The sequence below is a fragment of the Neofelis nebulosa genome, chromosome 4, assembly GCF_028018385.1.
Source record: "Neofelis nebulosa isolate mNeoNeb1 chromosome 4, mNeoNeb1.pri, whole genome shotgun sequence".
NCBI lineage: Eukaryota > Metazoa > Chordata > Mammalia > Carnivora > Felidae > Neofelis > Neofelis nebulosa.
In genome coordinates, this window is record NC_080785.1 from 165,000,823 (window position 1) to 165,023,605 (window position 22,783).

Genomic DNA, 22,783 nt, shown 5'->3' on the forward strand with positions numbered 1-22,783 from the left:
ATTTCATCCCCTTTATGTCTTTGTCTCCGGTTTGGTGCCTAAGACATTGTGAGTATTCGATAGATATTTGTTGAAGGAAGGAGCACATTACCTTATTCTTTATGTCAACTCGTTTTCATCATCAGTTATCAGTTGTTTCTAATGTTTTACTACCTCAAACAAAGGTGGAGTGAACATTCCTGTGATCTGATCTTGATGTCCAGGAGCAGCTCCAGATTTCTGTCTAGAAGTACAGTTTTCTGGGAGGAGCTGTAAGAGACTTGCCTTGAGGTTGTGTTTGCATGACAAGTACATAGCAAGTGTTTAGGCGACGTGACCAGGGCTGGAGGAGACTTGAGCTGGGCCTCCCCATGGCGCCACGACAACTCAATTTTATGGGTCCCTCAACTCCTTTGCAAGTAATTCTTCATTATCTATTCCTGGGGAGATACTTAACTACATCAAACTTAGACATCAAAACTGAATGTCTCAAAAAGAATGACAGTCATTTATTTTGTTCATGAATGTATCTGCCATTTGAGTTGAGTTCAGTGAGTATGGCTGGTCTCTGTTCCGTGCAGTCTCAGCTGAGTTGGCTTAAGTGGGGGCTAGAGGATCCACTTTAAAGGCAGCATACGCACAAGGCTGGCATCTGCTGCTGGCCATGGGCTGGCTGCTCCACCAGGGCTGTGGGCTGGAGGTCTTGGTTCTTCTCCAGGTCAGCTGCTTTTTCATGGCTGGTTGGGCTTCCTCACATATGGCAGCTAAGCCCCAAGAATGAGCATCTCAAGAGAACAGGGAGGGGGTGCATGGTATCTTTATGACCTAGTACCACTCCCAGAGTCCCAGCAGGCTCAGATTCTAGAGAAGGGAACAAAGACACCACTGCTTGCTGGAAGGAGTACAAATTCATAAAATGAAGGGTATATAGCATGGAAGACATTGTTTCCACCATCTTTGAAAATACAATCTGCTACACAAGATGAAGCAAATTAGTGGCTCCCTGGATACCATAACAATAGAAATGAATAACCTTATTAAGCACCCAATGAACTAGAGCTCATGGGCCAAATCCAGTCCACCACGTGTTGGTATAAATAAAGTTTTATTGCAACAAAACATTCATTCATTTGTGTATCATCTTTGGCTGCTTTTGCACTACAACTGGAGTATTGAGTGGTCATGACAGAGATCACACAGCTTGCAACCTCCAAAATATTTACTATTTGGCCCTTTGCATTAAAAAGTTCAATGATCCCTGGTCTTAGGCAGAGGTACAATCAGATCTTGACTGTCAAGGGGAGAATTGGGATATAAACTCAAGAATTAGAAACATAGAATGTCACTCATTCTGGGGATTATTTCAATTTACATTACATGTAAGTATTAGCTCTTGGGAGCATACATGTGCCTAGCACACTACGTACTTCATTGCACTTAATTTTCCCAACTGTCCTTGGAGGTCGGTACTCTTATACGCTCATTCGGCAGATGGAACCATTGAGGCCTAGAGAGGGTAAATACGTTTCCCCAACACCGCACAACTAGAGTGTGGCAAAGAGTTGACTTGGTTCAGCAACTGCTGTGAGAGTTGGAAAGACTTGGTTTGGAGGCCAGCCCAACCACACAGCCGTGAACAGCTCATTCCAGCACGCCAAGCCTCAGTGTCCTCATCTGTACAGTGGAGATCATCAGGATGCCTACACTCAATTTAATGTAAAAATGCACATAAATCCCTTCACTGGGGGCCTGGTGCTCAGCGAATGTTAAAAGTTCTTGTTTCCTTCATGGAGAGACAACCAAAAGATTTCCCAAAATGAAATCAGTGGTTTATTTCTGGATATTGATTTTCACTCCTATTTTCATCTTAATGTCAGCTCCAAATGGTTAGAATTTTTAGTGAACAGGAATCATTGTCACTATGGAAAAAGAATGGAAAGAAGGCAGGGAAGGAGAGGGAGAGAAAATAACGTTTGGGACAAAAAAAAGTACCTACATCCACTGCCCAGCCAGCTTCCACCTGATTATCCTACAAAATGGCGGAGGGTTTGGAGGGGGTGCGTACTCAACTTTTCATGTCACTCCTGGGTTCCTGAACTGCATCGGTCCATTGTTGGCCAGAAAGCCTCGATTGCAAGTGCAGTAGTAACCATCCAAAATTTTGGTGTGGACAGGCCCATGAGGAAAACTGAAGGGCCTATCTGAGCTCACACCCAGAGCCAAGCACCAACTACAAGCCATATAAGTGAGGCCATTTTAGAACTCGTGCCATCATAGTGCCCACCCCCGCCTTCAAAAACCATGCAGTCAACCCACAGGATCATGAGCAAGCAGAAAGGGTTGTTTGTAAGCCACTCTCTTCAGGGTACGTTGACATCCATTAAAAGTCCTCAGCATGGCTGGGAGCATTACCTGCACATCTGAAATCCTCTGGTTTCTCAGGGGTCCACTCAATAGGTGAAAAGAATCCAGGCAGGCAGGAGCAATGGTATTCCCCCAGGGTGTTGGTACACACTGAGCTGAGGCCACAAAGAGTTGAGTTCCTGGCACATTCGTCCACATCTAAGCAGAAAACTAGGCTGAGTCAAAAGGATAAAGGATGCTGAGGCCATGGCAGTGCACAGCCCCATCCTGACTGAAGCCAGCAGGTCTCCCTGGCTCTGCTCACACCCTCTTAAACACTGCTGAAAGGAAGTGCAAAGAGCCAGGTGTGACCCACACAAATCTTTTGATGAGGCTCTCCACACTTCGGGATAAAATCCAAACTCCTCTTTAGAACACATGAGACTCTGCGAGTTTGGACCCACCTAAGCTCACCTAACTCAACTTTCCTTGCTAACCCCTTAGTAATTCCTGATCCAGATTCACTGATTACCTGTAGGTCCAGGAAGGCTCACTGTTTGCTCCCTCAGCCTTGAACTCCCTGGCCCCCGTTCCTTGATACATCTCAATTCCTCCCCCTAAGAAATACTATGTTATCAGTAATAATAATAATGACTAAGAGGCATCCAAGTGGAGGGGTGCAAAGCATGGACAGCCTGGGCTCAAAGCTTGGCTCTGGCCCTATGGACTGTGTGTTACTGGGTGCTGTGGACTGAAATATGTGCCCCAGATTGATACGTTACATCCCCCACACGGTGAGACGGTATCTGGACAAAAGGAGTTCACAAGATGATTAAGTTGATGAGGTCTTAAGATGGGATTTGTGCCCTGGAGCATCTGGGTGGCTCAGTCAATTGAGCATACAACTCTTGGTCTCTGTTCAGGTCATGATCTCACAGCTGAACTCACAGCTGGTGAGTTCGAGCCCTGCTTAGGATTCTCTCTCTCCACTCTCTTCCTCTCTCTCTCCCTATCTCTCTACATCTTCTGCATTCTCTCTCTCTCTCTCTCTCTCAAAAACAAATAAACATGTATAAATGGGACTGGTACCCTTAAAACAAAGAAAGAGACACCAGAGCTCACTGTCCATGAGGACCCAGAATGAAAGCAGTCATCTGGAAGCAAGGACAACCCTCTCCAGAACCCAGACTTCCAGCCTCCACAATGGAGGGAAAATAGATCTCAATGTTGAAACCACCCTGTCTGCAGTGTTTTGTTCTGGTGGCCCTGAGCTGACAATGCACTGGGCAAGAGAGTTCACCTCTGTGTGTCTCAGTGCCCGCATCTGTCAGATAAGGATAATAATAGTTCTTCCCCCATAGGGTTGTTTGGAGCATTGAATAAGGTGTCATCTGTGAAGGACTCAGAGCAGAGTCTGGAGAATAACAAGTATGAGGTAAGTACTTGTTAGCGAAAATAAAAAATTAACTGCTAATATGTTGAGATTTTTGTGACAGACACTGAGGAAGATCCCTTACATGCACCTGCTCGAGGAACGCTCACGGCAGCCCTGTGAGGTGCACACTAACATTACTTCCACTTTTCTGATGAGGAAACTGAGGCATCACAATTGTGCAGAGTCACACAGCCTGTGAAAGGCACACCAGGATTTAAAATCAGGTTCAGTCTGGTTCTGGACTTCTTAGAAGACAGCTTCCCAGGTGGTCTTGAGTCAGAGTCTGGAAATTTGGACTCAAGTCACTGATGGCCAGTTAAGATCCTGACTCCCCTACTTCCTAGCTATTTGGCCGTGGAAGAGTTGTTTTACCACGATGGAGGCTCAGGTTCCTCATCTATGAAATGGGCATAAAACACCACTAATACCATCAGGTTGTTGGGCAGACAATGAGTACATGCCCGGAAGAGCTTAGCACCTTGGCTGGGATCCTGCCTCCAGACCTTTGTATCTGCAGTTCCCTCCTCCTGGAACACCCTTCCCCAGATACCCAATATCTCACTCCCTCATATCCGTCACATCTTTTCTCAAATATCAACTTTTCAGTGTGGCCTTTCCTTACCACTCACTCTACTAAAAGTTGACCCCTACTCCCAGTGCTGCCTATGCACCTTTCCTACCTTATTTATCTTTATTTCTTTCAGATACTCCTGGCACACATATGGCCATGCATTTATTTTGCTATCTATCTCCCTTAACCCTAGATGATGAGTTCTAGGAGAACAAATCGTTTTGCCTATGTTATTTGGTGCTGTATCCACCAGCTCTAGAAGAGTGCCTGGCATATAGTAGGTGCTCAGGAAGTATTTGTTGAATGAGTGCATGAGTGAATGGATGAGCAATTTTTGACATCAGCTTAGCAGATGAGGTCCTTGAGCTCAGCCCAGACATCCTGACCCCTCACCCACCACTGTTGTCTTTGCATGCAGACTTGGACCAGGTTCGCTAACAAACCCTTCCCACCGACCTTCACATATGTCTCCTGGGCCCTGCAAGCTCATGTTTCCACTGCTGGATTCAAATCCTAGGTTGCAGACACAAGAGTAGCTTCCAGGACTGTTGCGACAAGTTGCGTGCTCCGGGCAAGTTGCGGGGTCGGCACATTCATCCACGTCTGGTCAGTGGAGATGAAAACCCAAGACAAAGCAGATGAAGACATGAGAATAGGAGACTGCAAACAGAGATTCACTGTGCATGTTCTCCCCTTACTCCTCATCTCCCTCGCACTGAGGCTTGGCCATGAGAATAAGTTCTGGCCCAAAATATATAAGTGGAGGGCGGTGAATAGCTCCAAGACAGATGAACATAGAATGGCTGTGCTCCTTTACTCCTCCCTGCACCCACACCATGGGATGCAGATGGTGCGGTGCAGTGTGACTTTGCCACTCCTCCTCTATGATGGGAGCTTGTTTCCCCACACCTCGAATCCAGCTTGAATCTGGCCTATGACTTTCACTGGCCAAAAGAACACAGCAGAAATGATGTCGTGCCAGTTCCAAGTCTTAGATTGCTAGAGACTTATTTGCTTCTGCTCATTCTTTTAGCCCCTTGCTTCTGCCACATGAACAAGCCCTAGACTCACCTAATGAAGAAGGAGAGACAAGGTGGAAGAGAGATGGATCATCCCACAGGAGCCCCCGACACGTGAGGCAGCCCAGCCGAGATGAGCAAGCTGACTCACAGCTGACCACAGACACACGAACAAGCCCAGTACAGACGCAAGCAAGTGACCAGCAGAGCCCAACCTAAATTTCCAATGCACAGAACACAAACCACGTATATGGTGCTTGTCTCTAGCCACTGACTTTCAGGGTGATCTGTTTTTCAGCAATAGCTACTGCTACAAATGTATCAGAAACATCAGAGAGGACCTCAAATATCTCTGACTCCAAGCCCAGGGGATGTGATAAGGGCTGGATCACTCCATACCTTGCTTGATGGTGTCACCTTCCCTACAAATGAGCATGGAGAACAATAGTTCTCAACCAGATGCAGGGAGATGGAGCCCTTGCTTCTTGTGAGCAAATTCTGGCTGCAGTTTGGAAGGATGGATTCGAGGGGACAAGAATGGAGGAAGGACAAGCCCAGGGAGGATGCTGCTAAACTAATGATGAAGCCTGAACCAAGCATGAGGAAGAATGGAGAGATTCAAGACGTATTTAACAGGTAAATTACCCAAGCTATGATGACTGATTTAGTATGTAAGGCATGGGGTAGGGGTTGAGGGTAACCCTGAGGTCTTGAACCAAATACATTATAGGAAAAAGTTCTGAAGTTTGAGTCTGAGCTCACCCTATCACACAGTTTCTCTGTCTCAGAACTAAAGACATGTGGGGCCAGATTATTTTTGGTTGTAGGGAAGCTGTTCTGTGCATTATAAGGTGTTTAGCAGCATCTGTGGCCTCTCCTCACTAGACAAGAGGAACCCATCACCACCACCAGTTGTGACAATCAAAAATGTTTCCAGGAATTTCCAGGATCCCCCTTGAAAGTTATTGCTCATGGGACACAGAAGCCCCAACCCCCTCCCCGCCATTACTCTCAACTATTGTCTGACCCACTGCTGCACTCAGAGTAGACCCTTGACTGGAGTTCCAATCCTGGCTCTTCTACTTAATAGCTGTGCATTTTGGGGGAAGTTACTTCAATGGTCTGAGCCTTAATTTTCTTAACCCCAAAATGAAGAATATAGTCTCTAACCTCACAGGATCATCAAGTGAGGTGGTTGTTAATTGAGTAGCTACATAAAGAAAAGCAGGTCCTCTATACCTTCACAGATCGAGTTGTGAGAGATGAATCCAACCTGGCAGCTGCAATTGTAGCTTCCCAAGGAGTTGACACACTCAGCATGCTCTGGGCAGACCCCATCGGAGAGGCATTCATCGATGTCTGAGGAGCAGTGGAGGAGAGTGAGCAGACCAAAGACTGTGGCTCAGGTGAGACACCGCCCACTAGTGGTCGCTGTCCACCCAAGACCCATGCCTGAGAGCATTACCTGTGCATGAGAAATGACCCGGCTTTTCCGGGGTCCAGTCATTTCCAGTGGGAGAAGAGAAACCAGGCAAGCAGCTGCACTTGTATCTCCCCTGCAGGTTTTTGCAGACTGAGTAGGCACCACACGGTTGGGGACTTTGAGAACATTCATCTATATCTGGACACAGAAAGAGTTTGCTAATTTGCTTCATCTTGTGTATCAGATTGTATTTTCAAAGATGGTGGAAACAACATCTTCCATGCCATATGGCCTTCATTCTATGTGAACCTGTACTCCTTCCAGCAAGCAGTGCCGTCTACATTCCCTTCTCATGAATCTGAGCCTGCTGGGACTCTGGGAGTGGTACTAGGTCATAAAGATACCATGCACCCCCTCCCTGTTCTCTTGAGATGCTCATTCTTGGGGCTTAGCTGCCATATGTGAGGAAGCCCAACCAGCCATGAAAAAGCAGCTGACCTGGAGAAGAACCAAGACCTCCAGCCCACAGTCCTGGTGGAGCAGCCAGCCCACGGCCAGCAGCAGATGCCAGCCTTGTGCGTATGCTGCCTTTAAAGTGGATCCTCTAGCCCCCACTTAAGCCAACTCAGCTGAGACTGCACAGAACAAAGGCCAGCCATACTCACTGAACTTAACTCAAATGGCAGATACATTCATGAACAAAATAAATGACTGTCATTCTTTTTGAGACATTCAGTTTTGATGTCTAAGTTTGATGTAGTTAAGTATCTCCCCAGGAATAGATAATGAAGGATTACTTGCAAGGGAGTTGAGGGACCCATAAAATTGAGTTGTCATGGTGCCATGGGGAGGCCCAGCTCAAGTCTCCTCCAGCCCTGGTCACGTCGCCTACACACTTGCTATGTACTTGTCATGCAAACACAACCTCAAGGCAAGTCTCTTACAGCTCCTCCCAGAAAACTGTACTTCTAGACAGAAATCTGGAGCTGCTCCTGGACATCAAGATCAGATCACAGGAATGTTCACTCCACCTTTGTTTGAGGTAGTAAAACATTAGAAACAACTGATAACTGATGATGAAAACGAGTTGACATAAAGAATAAGGTAATGTGCTCCTTCCTTCAACAAATATCTATCGAATACTCACAATGTCTTAGGCACCAAACTGGAGACAAAGGCATAAAGGGGATGGAATCCTTGCTGTAGTATCCATTATCCTCTAGATGGGGAATATTGATTTCAACCCAAAATGAAAAACCGGGGTCTATCAGGACTACTGTAGCTTGCCAAATGACCCATGAGCTGTAACTCAAAGAGAAAGAAGGATTTGAGGGCTCCCTGGATACCGTAACAATAGAAATGAATAACCTTATTCAGCACCCAGTGAACTAGAGCTCATGGGCCAAATCCCGCCCACCACGTGTTGGTATAAATAAAGTTTTATTGCAACAAACACATCCAATCATTTGTGTATCATCTTTGACTGATTTCGCAGTACAACTGGAGTATTGAGTAGTCATGCCAGAGATCACACAGCTTGCAACCTCCAAAATATTTACTATTTGGCCCTTTGCATTAAAAAGTTCAATGACCCCTGGTCTTAGGCAGAGGTACAATCAGATCTTGACTGTCAAGGGGAGAATTGGGATATAAACACAAGAATTAGAAACACAGAATGTCACTCATCCTGGGGATTATTTCTATTTACATTACATATGTAAGTATTAGCTCTTGGGAGCATACATGTGCCTAGCACACTACGTACTTCATTGCACTTAATTTTCCCAACTGTCCTTGGAGGTCGGTACTCTTATACGCTCATTCGGCAGATGGAACCATTGAGGCCTAGAGGGGGTAAATACGTTTCCCCAACACCGCACAACTAGAGTGTGGCAAAGAGTTGACTTGGTTCAGCAACTGCTGTGAGAGTTGGAAAGACTTGGTTTGGAGGCCAGCCCAACCACACAGCCGTGAACAGCTCATTCCAGCACGCCAAGCCTCAGTGTCCTCATCTGTACAGTGGAGATCATCAGGATGCCTACACTCAATTTAATGTAAAAATGCACATAAATCCCTTCACTGGGGGCCTGGTGCTCAGCGAATGTTAAAAGTTCTTGTTTCCTTCATGGAGAGACAACCAAAAGATTTCCCAAAATGAAATCAGTGGTTCATTCTGGATATTGACAAATGGCACGATGTTTACTTTTATTTTCATCCTTATGCTCGTTCCAAATGGTTGGGATTTTTAGTGAGCAGGAATCCTCGTCGTCATAGAAAAGGAAAGATAAAAAGGGGCAGGGCGGGAGAAAGGCAGAAAACAATGTTTGGGACACAGAAAAAGTGCCTACATCCATTCCCCAGCCAGCCAGCTTCCTCCTGACTATCCTGCAAAATGGCGGAGGGTTTTAAGGAGGGGGTGCTCACCTTTGCATGTTACTCCTGGGCCCCGGAACCGCATCAGTCCATTGCTTGACAGAAAGCCTCCTTTGCAAGTGCAGTAGTAGCTGTCCAAAGTGTTGGTGCAGGTTGCATAAGCTGGGCACACGGTGGTATCGTCACATTCATTCACACCTGGGCAGCGAAGAAGGAAGGGTGTGGGTTAGAGCCCTGGGGCAGGCATCAGGGACAGCCAGCATGAAAGGGTGAAGGGGACTGTTGTGGGCTGACATGTACCCTCCCTCCCCCCCAAAAAATGTGCTGAAGCCCTAAATCCTGGTCCCTGAGAATGTGACCTTATTTGGAGATAGGGTCTCTGAAAATGTAATTAAGACCCAAGAGAGCGTGAGATCCTATTGGAGCTGGGTGGTCCCGTAATCTGATAGGATTGGTGTACTTACAAGAAGAGGAGAAGAGAGGCACAGACAGGCTCAGGGAAAACACGACGTGGCAACAGAGGCAGACACTGGAGTGATCTGCCTTCAAACTAAGCAATACCAAGGATTGCCAGCCACCCCAGAAGCTGGGAAAGAGGCACAGAACAAACTCTCCCTTAGAGCCTTCAGAGAAAGCATGGCTCCTTGGACACCTTGATTCAGACTTCTGGCCCCCAGAATGGTGAGACAATAGATTTCTGTTGTTTTGAGCCCCCTGGTTTGTGGTAACCTGTTACAGTAGTCCTGAGAAACTACTCAGCATGTCAAGGACCTTGTAGACCCTAGACTCCTCCTGTTCCAAGTGTAGTTCCCGGGCCAGGAGCATCAACACTGCCTGGGAGTTTGATGGAAATGCAGCATCTCGGGCCCCTGCCCCAAAACTGATGAACCAGAACCTGCATTTTAGCAAGACCCCTGGGCCATCTGGGTGCACGAGAGAGTGTGAGAAGCACTGATGTTGACACTTGGCTACTCCATGTGTGGTCCTCGGACCAAGAGCAGCTGCCTCACCTGCGTCCTGGATCTGGAAAAAGAAGATGCTGATTCTGCAGGTCTAGGAAGGAGCCCGAGAGTTTGTACTTTTCACAAGTCCCTGAATGATGCTGATGCTGCTGGTCCTTAGACCAGCAGCACCAGGAGCATCAGGGCTCTAGACAGAAGTGTTTGAGAGTCAAAATTTCAGCCTTTGGAGCACAGAAGACCTGAGTAAAGCTCCAGCAGTGAACCTCCAAGTGGAGAATGGCAGCTGTCCTCCCAGAGCTTTTAGTAACACAACCATCCTGTTAAAGATTGCATTCCCAGGGTCTCCTGCAGCTCATGTGACTCAGTTCTGCCCATGGGCATGTGCGTGGAAGTGATATGTGCATCATTTGGCCATGTTCTTGAGAAGAATAAACACGTTGGGGCGCCTTGGTGGCTCAGTCGGTTGAGGGTCCAACTTCAGCTCAGATCATGATCTTCCAGCTCTGTGCTGACAGCTCAGAGCCTGGAGCCTGCTTCAGATTCTGTGTCTCCCTCTCTCTGCCCCTCCCCCACTTGTAATATGTCTCTCTCTCTCTCTCGAAAATAAACGTAAAAAAAAAAAAGAAGAAGAAGAAGCAGGCTGTCCCCTTCCCCTTGGGCAGGAACATGGGCAGAGTGGGCTGATCTGCCCTTAACCCTGAGGATGATGGTTTGGGAAACCACCACGCCAAGGAATGGAGAGGCAACAAGGTGGAATGATCTTCTAGACCAGGCAGCCTGGTCACTCCGTCCCATCTATAAGTTAGAGATCTACAAGAAGAATGAACTTCTAAGAGATAAGTGTCTAAGTTGTTGTTTGGTTACTATGGAAGCAGTCAAAACTACACCCTAGCCAGTCCAGCTCTGGGACAAGTGATTTCACCTCTCTGTACCTCAGTTTACCTGTTTAGCCCTCACCCTCACTTTCAGTGGGTCCCCAAGCCCTGTTGGTTCTCTATCCAAATAGCATCTGATACGCACCCACTTTTCTCCATCGCCACAGCTGTTCTCGGTACAGATCCTCCTCTGGCTTCTACATCCCTTTGTCCTCTGTTGTCCCTTGCAATCTCTTCTCCACATAGTAGTCACCTCTGAATGCGGATTTGATTATCTACCCCCACCTCTGCCTACAGTGCTCCCTGTTGCACTCAGAATTAAAATCCAAATCACTTAAACAGGACCCACAGAACCCCAGTGACCACACCCAACCACATCTTTAAACCACATCTTGTGTTACTCTCCATTTCTAGACTTCCCACGACAGGACCTTTGCACATTCTATACCCTTTGCCTCTGCTTTGCCTGGCCAGCTCCTACTCATTCTTCATGTCTTGCTTAAGTGTCATTTCCCCCCAAAAAGCCTCCACTGTGCTCTGTGCTCCCACATAGCTTCTCGTGTTCCTTCTTTATGACACACATCATAATTATAGTTGCTTATTTGTATGGTTAGTTTTCTAGTAGTCATTTCCCCCACCACACTGTGAGCTCCAGAACAACAAGCCAGAGGTGGAGGCAGGCTTCTAGGAGATTGTGAAGAAACTTATTCAGTACTGTCATTCCTGTGGTCAGCAGAATAATGGCCCCTCTAAAGATGACCACATCCCTTTTTTTTTTATTTAATTTAATTTTTTTTAATATACATCCAAGTTAGTTAGCATCTAGTGCAACAATGATTTCAGGAGTAGATTCCTTAATGCCCTTTACCTATTTAACCCATATCCCCTCCCACAACCCCTCCAGCAACCCTCTGTTTGTTCTCCATATTTAAGTCTCTTATGTTTTGGCCCCCTCCCTGTTTTTATGTTATTCTTGCTTCCCTTCCCTTATGTTCATCTGCTTTGTATCTTTAAGTCCTCATGAGTGAAGTCCTATGATATTTGTCTTTCTCTGACTAATTTCGCTTAGCATAATCCCCTCCAGTTCCATCCACATAGTTGCAAATGGCAAGCTTTCATTCTTTTTGATTGCCGAGTAATGCTCCATTGTATATATACACCACATCTTCTTTATCCATTCATCCGTCGATGGACATTTGGGCTCTTTCCATAATTTGACTATTATTGATAGTGCTGCTATCAATATTGGGGTGCATGTGCCCTGACCACATCCTTTTTTTAAATGCTTATTGTCAGGATGTCCCTGGAACCACAGTGGAGGGCACGGCCATCTTGCCAGTGGAAAATTTCCAACAGAAAGCCCTGGGCAGCGCGCCAGAATGAATTGAAGGTCAACCAATCACCGAGTGACAGCACAACCTGGCGTGAAAAAGGCCCACCCGGACCGAAACCCGGAACTGCTGCAGCTTAAAAACCCTACCCCACCACACCCGGGTGCGACTTCCCTTACTCCTCTCTCTCTCTCTCTCCCTGAGTCACGGAACCTCGCCCAAGACCTTAGTTCCCAAATAAAGCCTTTGACTGCTAAATTTTTTTAGCTTCTGACTCGTATACTTACCCTGCCCTACGCCTGACCTTAACATTTATTTACTATTTTTAAGAGAGAGAGAGAAAGAGAGTGAGAGCAGAGGAAGGGTATAGAGAGAGGGAGACAGAGGATCTGAAGCGGGCTCGACACTGACAGCAGAGAGCCTGATGTGGGGCTCGAACTAATGAACCGTGACATCATGACCTAAGCTGAAGTTGGACATCCAACCAACTCACACAGTTGGTCACACAGGCGCCCTCAGAGATGACCACGTCTTAATCCCTAGAACCTATGCTATGTGGCAAGAGAGAACTAAGGATTCCAATGTAATTAGCTGATCCTGAGATGAAGAGGAAACTCTGGATTATCCAGATGGGGTCAATGTAATCACCAAGGTCCTTAAAACGGAAAGATGAAGCCAAGAGAGGCAGAGTGACACAATATGAGAAAGACTTGGCCAGTCATTGCCAGCTTTGAAGATGGAGGAAGAGGGACCCAAGCCAAGGAATCCAAGTGGCCTCCAGAAGCTGGAAAAGGCAAAAAGACACAGTCTCCTCTAGAACCCCCAGAATGGAACTCATCCCTGCTCACACCTTGATCTTAGCCAACTGGGACCCATTTTGGACTTCTGACCTCCAGATCTGTAAGATAAAGTTTGTGGTAATTTGTCATAGCTGCCATAGGAAACTAATACAATTCCCATTATACAGATGTGGAAAACTGAGTCTCAGTGAGGTTAAGTAACTTGTTCAAGGACACACCGCTGGTGACTGGCATCCCTGGGCCTGTCAAAACCTGAAGTGAGTGATTTTCACTGCTGCCACCCAAGAAGAGGTAGATCTGGCTGGAAATGGAATCAATGTTCAGGCAGTTTCTACGACGATTCTTTGAAAAAAAACCTTTGTAATTGGTTCTTTTAAATCCGTTTCCCTGATGGACTTTGAGCTCCTGTTGGGCAGGGATTTATGTCTGTCTCATTCACTGCTGTGTGCTGAGTGCCTACAACAGCGCCTGGCACACAGTCAGTGCTCAACAACGAAGAAAGTAACAAAGGCCAGGGGGAGGTGAGTAAGATACGTACGAAGGTGCTTAGGGCAGAGGAAACCGCAAATGCATGAAGGACCCAGGGGCAGGACCACAGCTGGTGATTTTGTGGAATTACAGGGAGGTCGGTGTGGTTGGAGCAGAGTGCACAGGGGGAAAGGGGAGGCGTGGACACAGCCAGGTCGGCTAAGATCGGCTAGACGACTGTCACACCCCAGCTTTCTATCAGAGAGCGACGGGAGCCATGGCGGAGTCTGAGCACAGACAGCACGTGGCAGGACTGAAGTTTTAACAGGATCCTCTGGTCGGAAGATGAACGGTAGAGGGGCAGAGGCAGGATGGCCAGGGAGGAGTCACCGCGCCTGTCCAGGTGAGCGAGGGTGGTGGGTGCAACCCGGCTGAGAGCAGAAGCAGCATGAGATTTGGGGTTTGCTCAGAGGTGATGTCAGCAGGACTTGCCAGTGCGTTGGATGCAGGATGTGAAAGAGAGGAGTGGAAGGTAATGCCAACACCGATTGATCTGTAGTGTGGGGAAACGCTTTATAAAGGGCCCCCCACAACTTCGAGGGATGGTTCAGTCAGGCTCTTCACTTCCTACAAGGTGCCTTGTTTACACCCCTTCCCTGTACGGCCCCTCAATTGTATGTCTTTTCTTACTAACAGCTTCCTCTTTCATCTGTAGAGGCAGCATTGTCCTTTGCAGACTTCCGGCGCATTATCACTTGCGGTCTCTCATCTGAACTTCCCATTACTCTCTTCCTCTGGCTCAATTGCTCACAACGCAAACCCGCCCTAAACCAGAATCACAGCGCAGGTGACTGGGCATCTGGCAGCCTCCCCAGCTCATCTCCTGCCTGTCCCGTCAGCCGTGCTCACCTTTGCTCAGCTTCCCAAATGCTCTCCGGGCTCGGGACTTGTGCACATCACCCCGAAGGTTGTGGGACTTGCCAGCCTCCCTAGTCGCATGAACCAATTCCTTATAATGGATCTTTACCTATCTGCATCCATCGTATTGTTTCTGCTTCTCTGGACAACTCTGACAAATGCAAGCCACCTGCTGTATGTCAGGCACTATTCTAGGCATTATGTATTAAGCCTTTGTGTGGGACAAGACGCACAAAATTCCTCACCTGCCACTGAGCTGATCATCTGGAGAGGTGAGGGCGAGGGATACGATGTCAAAACTAGGGTAGTCACTGAGAAGATGACACATGAGCTGAAAATAGAGAAGGAGGGAGGGAACCATGTGTTTATGTAGGGCAAGAACATCCCAAACAGAGGGCACAGCTCATGCAAAGGTCCTGGGGCAGGACTGGGCCTGGGGTATTGGAGGAACAGTCAGGAGGTGTGTATGGCTGGAGGGGAGCGAGTGAGGGGGAGTGAGGGACGAGGGCAGGGCAGGGTGGGAACGAGGCAGGTCCTATAGTGACTTGGGGGCCTCAGGGAGGACTTGGGCTTTTATCCCAGGGAGGTGGGAGCCCTGGAAAGCTGTGGGCAGAGGAGGGCAGGACCTGACTTGGGTCCTCTGCTGGCCTCTGCAAAGCCAAGAAGCCAGGAGACCAGAGAAGAGGCCCCTCCAAAAATCCACCTGAGACAGATACGTGCTCCTCGGTCACGAACACAACAACTTAATGGACGATCACTTAATCGACCCAGGCGTGAAATGAGACTCCAAGCAGCAAAAAGACTTTCAAAAATATAACTAGAGCTTTCATTTCATTGGTGCCTCCCAAGCACCAGGCCCCTTCCGTGCATTTTCTGCAGACCCCACGATACTCCTTCCAGGTAGGGGAACTTTCCTGCTGTTAGCACTCAAAGTCCAGAGTCCCAGGAACCCCCTTCCTGGTCTGAGGCAAGCCAGGACAGTTGGTCGCCCTACCTGAAGGTACACATTAGGACTCCATTCTACAGATGTGCAAACTGATGCCCAAGAGAATTTGTGTAGCCTCCCCTGGGTCACAGAAGGCAAAAAAAGAATAAGCAGAACAAATTGAAAGAAGTTTGACAGTGTGTCCAGGGATCCTGGTCATTGCCCTGACTGTGCCTCTGCTCACTGTCCACCAGCTTTGGCCCAGCCAGTCAGAACCAGATAACTCGTGTTTCCCTGAGAAGAGGGAGGGCTACATAGTTCAGCACCTGCTATGTTCCAGGTACCAGTTAACACTCATCGAAACCCAGTTGTATTCACGCCCCCCCCCCAGCCCTGTTTTCATGGAAACTGAAGTCTCAGGGGATTTACTGCGATACCCGAGTGCCCGAACCAAGACTCGATCCCAGGAAACGTGACCCCAGAGCCTACCTCTTAACGATCGCGCATGGAGCTGAACCCTCACAACCATCCCATTACATTGGGTGAGGGTCGTCGCCATACCCATTCGTCAGATGACAAAACTGAGACCTGGCGGTGCTTGCCCAAGGTCTAATTGCCTTCCATCTGGGGGAGTCTCTTACAACACGCATGCCCTGCCACCCAGCCTGCAGGCAGAGGAACGAGAAGCCATCGGCTCCCTTTGAAAGTGGCCGTGAGCCAGCCAGTGTCTGTTTCTGTGAATGACAGTGATTCAGAGGCAAGTTACAAAAGCAGCAGTAGGTATGTGAAGGGGAAAACCCAGTCTCTTCCCGGGCATTCACCTACATCAGCGCGTGACTTCTTCCTATCTTGCCAGGTCAGGAGGGCGTAGGACAGTGGCCGCTCTTGGAACCCCCTCATCTGCGTTACTGGGTTGGCATACCTATCCCCCAGCTGTTTCACTGGCTCGGAGGCAATGACCGGCAGACAGATGCTGGAATGTGACAGCAAGCCTCCCCTGTGCCTCTGAGCAGGTGACCCTCTGGGGTGCACTTCACCCTGCAGGGCCGCCTGTGGGAGCAGGCTGTGGCCGAGGCACTCCCAAAACACCTTCCGTGTGGCTCTGTCTCTGCTCTGTCCTGCTTCCCTCGCTGCCCTGCAAGTGTCTCCAGACAGCCCTCCCTCAAGAAATCACTCACACAAGAATCCTCTCATCAGGCTCTGCTTCTACAGACACTGGCCAAAAGAGACGGCAACCCTAATTTTGGTACATTTTTGTTTTGTTTACATCTTTTTCTAAGAAGGCAATAATTGCTCGCAAAGGAAAACCTTGGGGCGCCTGGGTGGCTCAGTCAGTTGCAGGCTCCAGGCTCTGAGCTGTCAGCACAGAGCCTGATGCAGGGCTCGAACTCACAAACCATGAGATCATGACCTGAGCCAGAGTCGGAGGCCTAATCCACTGAGGCACCCAGGTGCCCCATATTGGATTCTTAAACAAACAAAAATTAAATTTCTTTGTATTAAGCCACGGACAGTTTTGGGTTTGTTACAGTAGCTAGGGTTACTCTAACAAACACAACATTGTATCCAACTAGTCCCCTTGTATAAACATTGTTTATTCCAAGTTGTTACCAAAATAGCATAAGTGCACATCCCAGAGTCTATGGTGAGGTATCTCTGTACATTGTATGAATAGCTCTTTGGAATAAATTTCTGGATTAGGAACTGCTGTGTCAAAGTGTATATGCATTTAAAGTTTTTTAATGTTTATTTTTGAGAGAGAGAGAGAGAGAGAGAGAGAGAGAGTGAGTGAGGGGCAGAGAGAGAGGGAGACACAGAATCTGAAGTAGGCTCCAGGCTCTGAGCTGCCAGCACAGAGCCCAATGTGGAGCTCGAACTCCCAAACCGTGAGATCATGACCTGAGCCAAAGTCAGACGTTTAACCAACTGAGCCACCCAGGAACCCCAAAGTGTATATGCATTTTTATAATGTTTTATCAAGTATGATAGGAGAAAAGCACAAATATCATAAGTGTGTGCTCTGATGAACTATCACAAAGTTAACATCCCTGTGTTTATGCTTTTTTAATCCCAATAGTGCCTAGTTTTCTCAAATATTACGCCTTTTGAATTCCCACTTACAAATTCCTTGTACATGCCTCGACTATAACATCTCTCACATTCTCTATGTGGGGCACACCTTCATTCTTTTATTTATCTACCCAACTTGCCTGCACTGTATCGGGCCTGGGCTAGGTCCCCAAGCTGTGGAGATTAATACAATGACTTCCTCACTAGCCAAGGGCTTTCTGGAATCAATAATAATGATGATTTTTTTTTAATTAATGTGACCCTTTTGGAAATATATTTCCACTTACATGGATGTGAACCCATTCCCCCAACACATTCTGCCAAAGGATTTCATCTTGTTCAGGAAAAAGTTAAGGTGTCCTTAGCAGCAGACACACAATGAAAGCAAAACAGTAACGTTCAGGTTTTAATTACCAAACTGGATGTTTGGGTTCCCCACAAGACAATAGTCTTGAAAGAAAACCGTATAAGATGAATGAGTTTGGGGATCTCCTATGTGGTATGGTGACTCTAGGTAACAATACTGTATTACAGGGGCACCTGGGTGATTCCGTCAGTTAAGCAAGTGTCCAGCTTCAGCTCAGATGTGGGTTCGTGAGTCTGAGTCTGAGCCCCGTATCCATCTCTCTGCTGACAGCACAGAGCCCACCTTGGATCCTCTCTCTCTGCCCCTCCCCTGCTCACACACACACGTGTCCATGCTCTCCCCAAAATAAATGAGCATTTAAAAACAAACAATGCCAACAATGCTTGGTTAGCTGCTACGAGTACGTCTTAAATACCTTCACACAAAAAGGAATGGTAATTATGTGAGGTGCAAAGATGTTAGTGGATACTATGGCGGTAATCACTTCTCAATATATGTGGTTATCAAGTCAACACATGTGCACCTTAAATTCGCACAGATTGTTATATGTCGATCATAACTCAATAAAAATATTTGGCAGTAGTCAGGTTTGGAGGGCTGGAAGGTAGTGTTTTCATTAAGCCGTGGTGTAAGGCAAATACCTATCACAAGGGAAGAGAAAAAACCATGGGAAGCTCATAAAGAGAGGAGATGAGAAGGACCCACCAGGAGCCCTTCTCCTCTTGCCACCTCACCTCAGAAGATTCTACATAGCAATGGGTGGATTTAGGACTATCAAGGCTAGGGGCTGACTTCTCCCAACAAGAGCTGGGTGGAGTTTCCCAGTCTAGAAGAGAAGCTTGCTTTCTGTGGCTGTCACATCCAACAAGGCATGAGAGCCAAAGATTAGAAGCTGCAGAGGGAAGTAGGTGGTAGGTTGTTCTAAGAAAAATCTTCTTGTGTCCTGTAGCCTGAACACAGGAAGCAGAAGCTCTTGCACGGACCCCTGGGGGAATGCAAAGCTGTTGAGAGGGCTACTAGGCAAGCAAGATGGGGCCATCCTCTACCAGTAGACCAAACACCCCGTCCAGAGTCCACCCTTGACAGCCACAAGATCCTACAAGTTGCCCCTATACCAACACCCAGCCGCCATGTTGGGAGGACCAGGAGAAGGGTAGGACATTTGCAAGATTAGCTATTTGTACAACATAGACTGAGTTTCCCAAATAAGGCGGAGCCAGGAAACTGAGACACTGAGAACACTACGAACTGGCAATATTTGTCCTCTCCATCCAGCAGGAGCTTCGGTGGAAGAAGGGGAGACTTAACACATTTTAAAAATGCATTCTCAGGGCGCCTGGGTGGCTCAGTCTGTTGAGCCTCTGACTTCGGTTCAGGTCATGATCTCACAGTTCATGGGTTCAAGCCCCGCATGGGGCTCTGTGCTGACAGCTTGGAGCCTGGAACCTGCTCCAGATTCTGTGTCTCCCTCTCTCTCTGCCCCTCCCTCGCTCATGCTCTGTCTCTCTTTCCCTCTCAAAAATAAATAAACATTCAAAAAAATTATTTAAAACATGCATTCCCACCACACCACCATTTATGAAGCTCTTCTCACACGTACCAGGTGGTTAACTGAGCTTCACTTAATTTAAAGCTTAAAAGTGATTTAAGCTTCACTTTTGATTTAAGCTTCACAATATCCCTGTAGGCGGGAACCCTTGCTATCTGTATTTCACAGCTGAGGAACATGACAATCAGAGAGGTTTTGTGTGTTATCTGAAGTCACACAGTGAATGCATGGCCACATAGGTAAGAGCCTAGAGCAGGATCCAGGAGACCTGGGTATTACTTACCTGTTTCTCTGCAAGTGTTAGCTGCAGCCCAAACTCCTGAGACAGAAGGGTCTCTTCCCCAGAAAACACCCTCCCACACAGGGATTCTCTTCGACCAACTCACCAATTGTCGCGGCTTTTGTTGAGAGAATACACGAGCTGTATAAACCACAACACCCTGTAAACAAAGAAAAGAAGAATACCATGAACCATCAAGAAGCAATGTAGGCTCAACCTGAAAAAGTACTACAGGTCTGATGAGCCTAGATGAGAGATCCACCTGCGTGACAAACATACAATATTTCATATAACGTTCACAGAAGCAATTCCTGCTTTTTTGCACTTTATGGTTTTTATTTTGTTTGTATCGTCTTAATTTTCTTTTCTTTTTTTAAAAAATTTTACATTTATTTATTTTTGAGAGACAGAGAGAGAGCACAAGCGGGGGAGGGACAGGGAGAGAGGAAGACACATAATCTGAAGCAGGCTCCAGGCTCTGAGCTGTCAGCACAGAGCCAGACGCAGGGCTCGAACTCACAGACCGTGAGATCTTGACCTCACGAAGTCGGAAGCTCAACTGACTGAGCCGAAGTCGAAAGCTCAACCGACTGAGCCACCCAGGCACCCCTGAATTTTCTTATCAATGACAAAAAAAAGTTCCAGCTGATTTTCAAAAACATACACTAAGATATGTATTCTCAAACAAAAAAAATGACATCTCTTCCCACCCACCCCCACCCCTGCCAAGTAGGCAAAACTTAGTTCTTGGGGAGAGATGGGGAAAAATCTTATTTTTTTGGCATAAGACATATATAGAAATGATACATATAATACATAAATATATGTACAGTATATCTATAGCATTAAAATGGCATGGGTGGTCAGATGGTTAGGTTTTTAAAAATTACCTGGAGGCACCTGGATAGCTCAGTCAGTTGAATGTCAGACTCTCGATTTCAGCTCAGGTCATGATCTCAAGGGTTGTGAGTTTGAGCCCTGTGTCAGGCTCTGTGCTGACAGTGTAGAGCCTGCTTAGGATTCTCTCTCTCTGCCCCTCCCCTGTGCTCTCTCTCTCTCTCAAAAATAAATAAACTTAAAAAAATTAGCTAAAAGGCAGTGCAGCCTCACAGCACTTAGCTCTTTTCCAACATTACAACCCCCACGACCATCACTCTCTCAACCCACTACCACTAACAGGGCCGACAGGCCAAAGCAACAACTTGGCATTCCTGCATTTGGGGCCCACGAGTTACCTGCTCCTTCTAATGAAGCCTGTCAGTCAACAGGTCCCACAGCCCCCAAATCCCAACATTCCCGTTCGTTATCACCAGTAGAAATTCTCTTGCTTGTTAATTATTTTAGAGGCAACAGAGCATCATTTTTCAGCATGCAAACTCTGGAGTTAAAATACTTGGGCTTAACAATCTGGCTTCACCAGTTACTGACTGCATGGCCTTAGGAAAGTTGTTTAGTCTCTTTGGGCCTGAGTTTTCTCTTCCGCAAATAGATGCACTGGACCCCAGCTGAGGAAGCCCACACCTGTTGCTCAAAACACTGTCCAGCATTCATAGATTTGAACCAGTGACCAACACTTGAAAGACAGGAAAACAAACAAACAAACACAACAGAGACAATAAACAAGACCAATACGAACTGACGCCTGAAGAAAGGGAAATAAGAGACAGGAAGTCTCCACCTCATGGCTCAGGGCTCAGCACAAAAATCACCCCCTCTGAGAGGCCTTCCCTGACTTCCCCCTTCAACATAACCCCCAGTCACTCTCTTCTTGCATAGCACTATCACTGCCTGAAATGCTTTTGTGTAGTTATTATTTGGGACAGCATAGCATAGTGATAAGGGATAAAGTGTAGTACTTATTAGCTAAGTAGTCCTGGGAAAGTCACGTAATCTCTTTTACCTCTGTTTCCTCCTTTGTAAAATGGGGCTATTAGGGACCCAATATTGGAGGAGTTTGGTGAAGACATTTGATGAGCTTACAACGGTGCTAGGCAGGTGGTTGCTGTTACTGTAAGTAGCTTCTTTTCTGCCTGCCCTTCCTACTATGATATCAGACTCACGACCGCAAGAAATACACGCCAAATGAATGACTATAAAGAAAGTCTACCTGGAGAGAGGGAATTTCCTATGCTGAGTGATTTTTTTCCTACAAACAAGGTGCTGATAGTGTTCAGCCTAGAATTGGGGTCTCTGGCTGGTTGCCCCGTGGCCTTCCCTTTCCCCTGGTTCTATTTCCAATGCAGGCTTCCCCCAGCCCTCCCACCACCATTCAGCCCCACACTCACCCCAGAAGAGGAGCAAGCTGAAGCTCCACATGGTCCCGTGTTTCTGTCATTAAAGAAGGGAACCTTGCCTTCGTTCTCCGCGTTTTCAGTAACAGAGGGTATGGGGAGAGGGGAGGGGTGGAGCCAGAATTGCCTAACACTGCCAGAGCAAGTCAGCCCTTTTCGCTGAATTGCTGCTAGATGAGGACAGTGTGGCAACCCCCTAATTTTCTTTCCGCCACAGTGAAGAGAAGTTGTACTAGCTGGTGTGTTGCTGTGTTCTCTCTCCTTCCCCCCAACTCTTGCTTTTCCTTCCCCACCAGCGCCTACCTCTCAGCCTTCTTCCACTGCACCTATAAGTGAGCTACCACCACCTGTCCCCAGGGAAGCGAAGCCCAGACTCAAAGATCTCTTCCCAGCAGGCCCCACGCAGACAGCCATCACAGGCATCGTGGACCAGGTGCCGCTCTAGACACATCGCCCTCCTCACATCCACATCATCGAGCAGAGATTCTGACCCCCCAGCCATTTTACAACAACAACAAAAATTAAAATTAAAAAGGAAAGCGAGGCATGGAGAGGCATTGCGACTTGTCCAAGGTTACTTAGAGTCAAGATTTGAATGCAGGATCCTCTGGCTCCAAGCCCTAGCTCTCGAACCACTCCATATGCCTCTAGCTCTCCTACATTTTACCCCAGCACAGCAGCACCCCCACCCCATTCCCAGCCCTAACACACCTGCGTGCACGAGCTCACACACTCAGAGGGCTAATAATGCCTCAGCCAGGGTCCCCAGAAGCAGATGCTGAGACTGGGATTCTAGTGAAAGTA

The 22,783-nt window shown here is 47.3% G+C and overlaps 1 protein-coding gene across 8 annotated transcripts in view; it reads right to left on the bottom strand.

Annotated features, from left to right (window-relative positions):
• ADGRE1 (adhesion G protein-coupled receptor E1) overlaps positions 1–22,783 on the bottom strand; it is a 69,797-nt gene that overhangs the window by 42,859 nt on the left and 4,155 nt on the right. For 2 of the 8 annotated variants that reach the window (XM_058728232.1, XM_058728234.1), the window contains exons 2-8: positions 19,795–19,848; positions 14,743–14,828; positions 9,195–9,341; positions 6,813–6,968; positions 6,587–6,706; positions 4,785–4,931; positions 2,392–2,541 (exon numbers count right to left, since the gene is read on the bottom strand). In XM_058728232.1, the coding sequence (XP_058584215.1) occupies positions 2,392–2,541; positions 4,785–4,931; positions 6,587–6,706; positions 6,813–6,968; positions 9,195–9,341; positions 14,743–14,828; positions 19,795–19,848 (860 nt within the window). Of the gene's footprint in view, positions 1–2,391; positions 2,542–4,784; positions 4,932–6,586; positions 6,707–6,812; positions 6,969–9,194; positions 9,342–14,742; positions 14,829–19,794; positions 19,849–20,578; positions 20,592–21,973; positions 22,099–22,783 lie in introns of those variants that run through there. The other 6 variants (XM_058728233.1, XM_058728240.1, XM_058728236.1 and 3 more) reach the window with 6 other exon arrangements.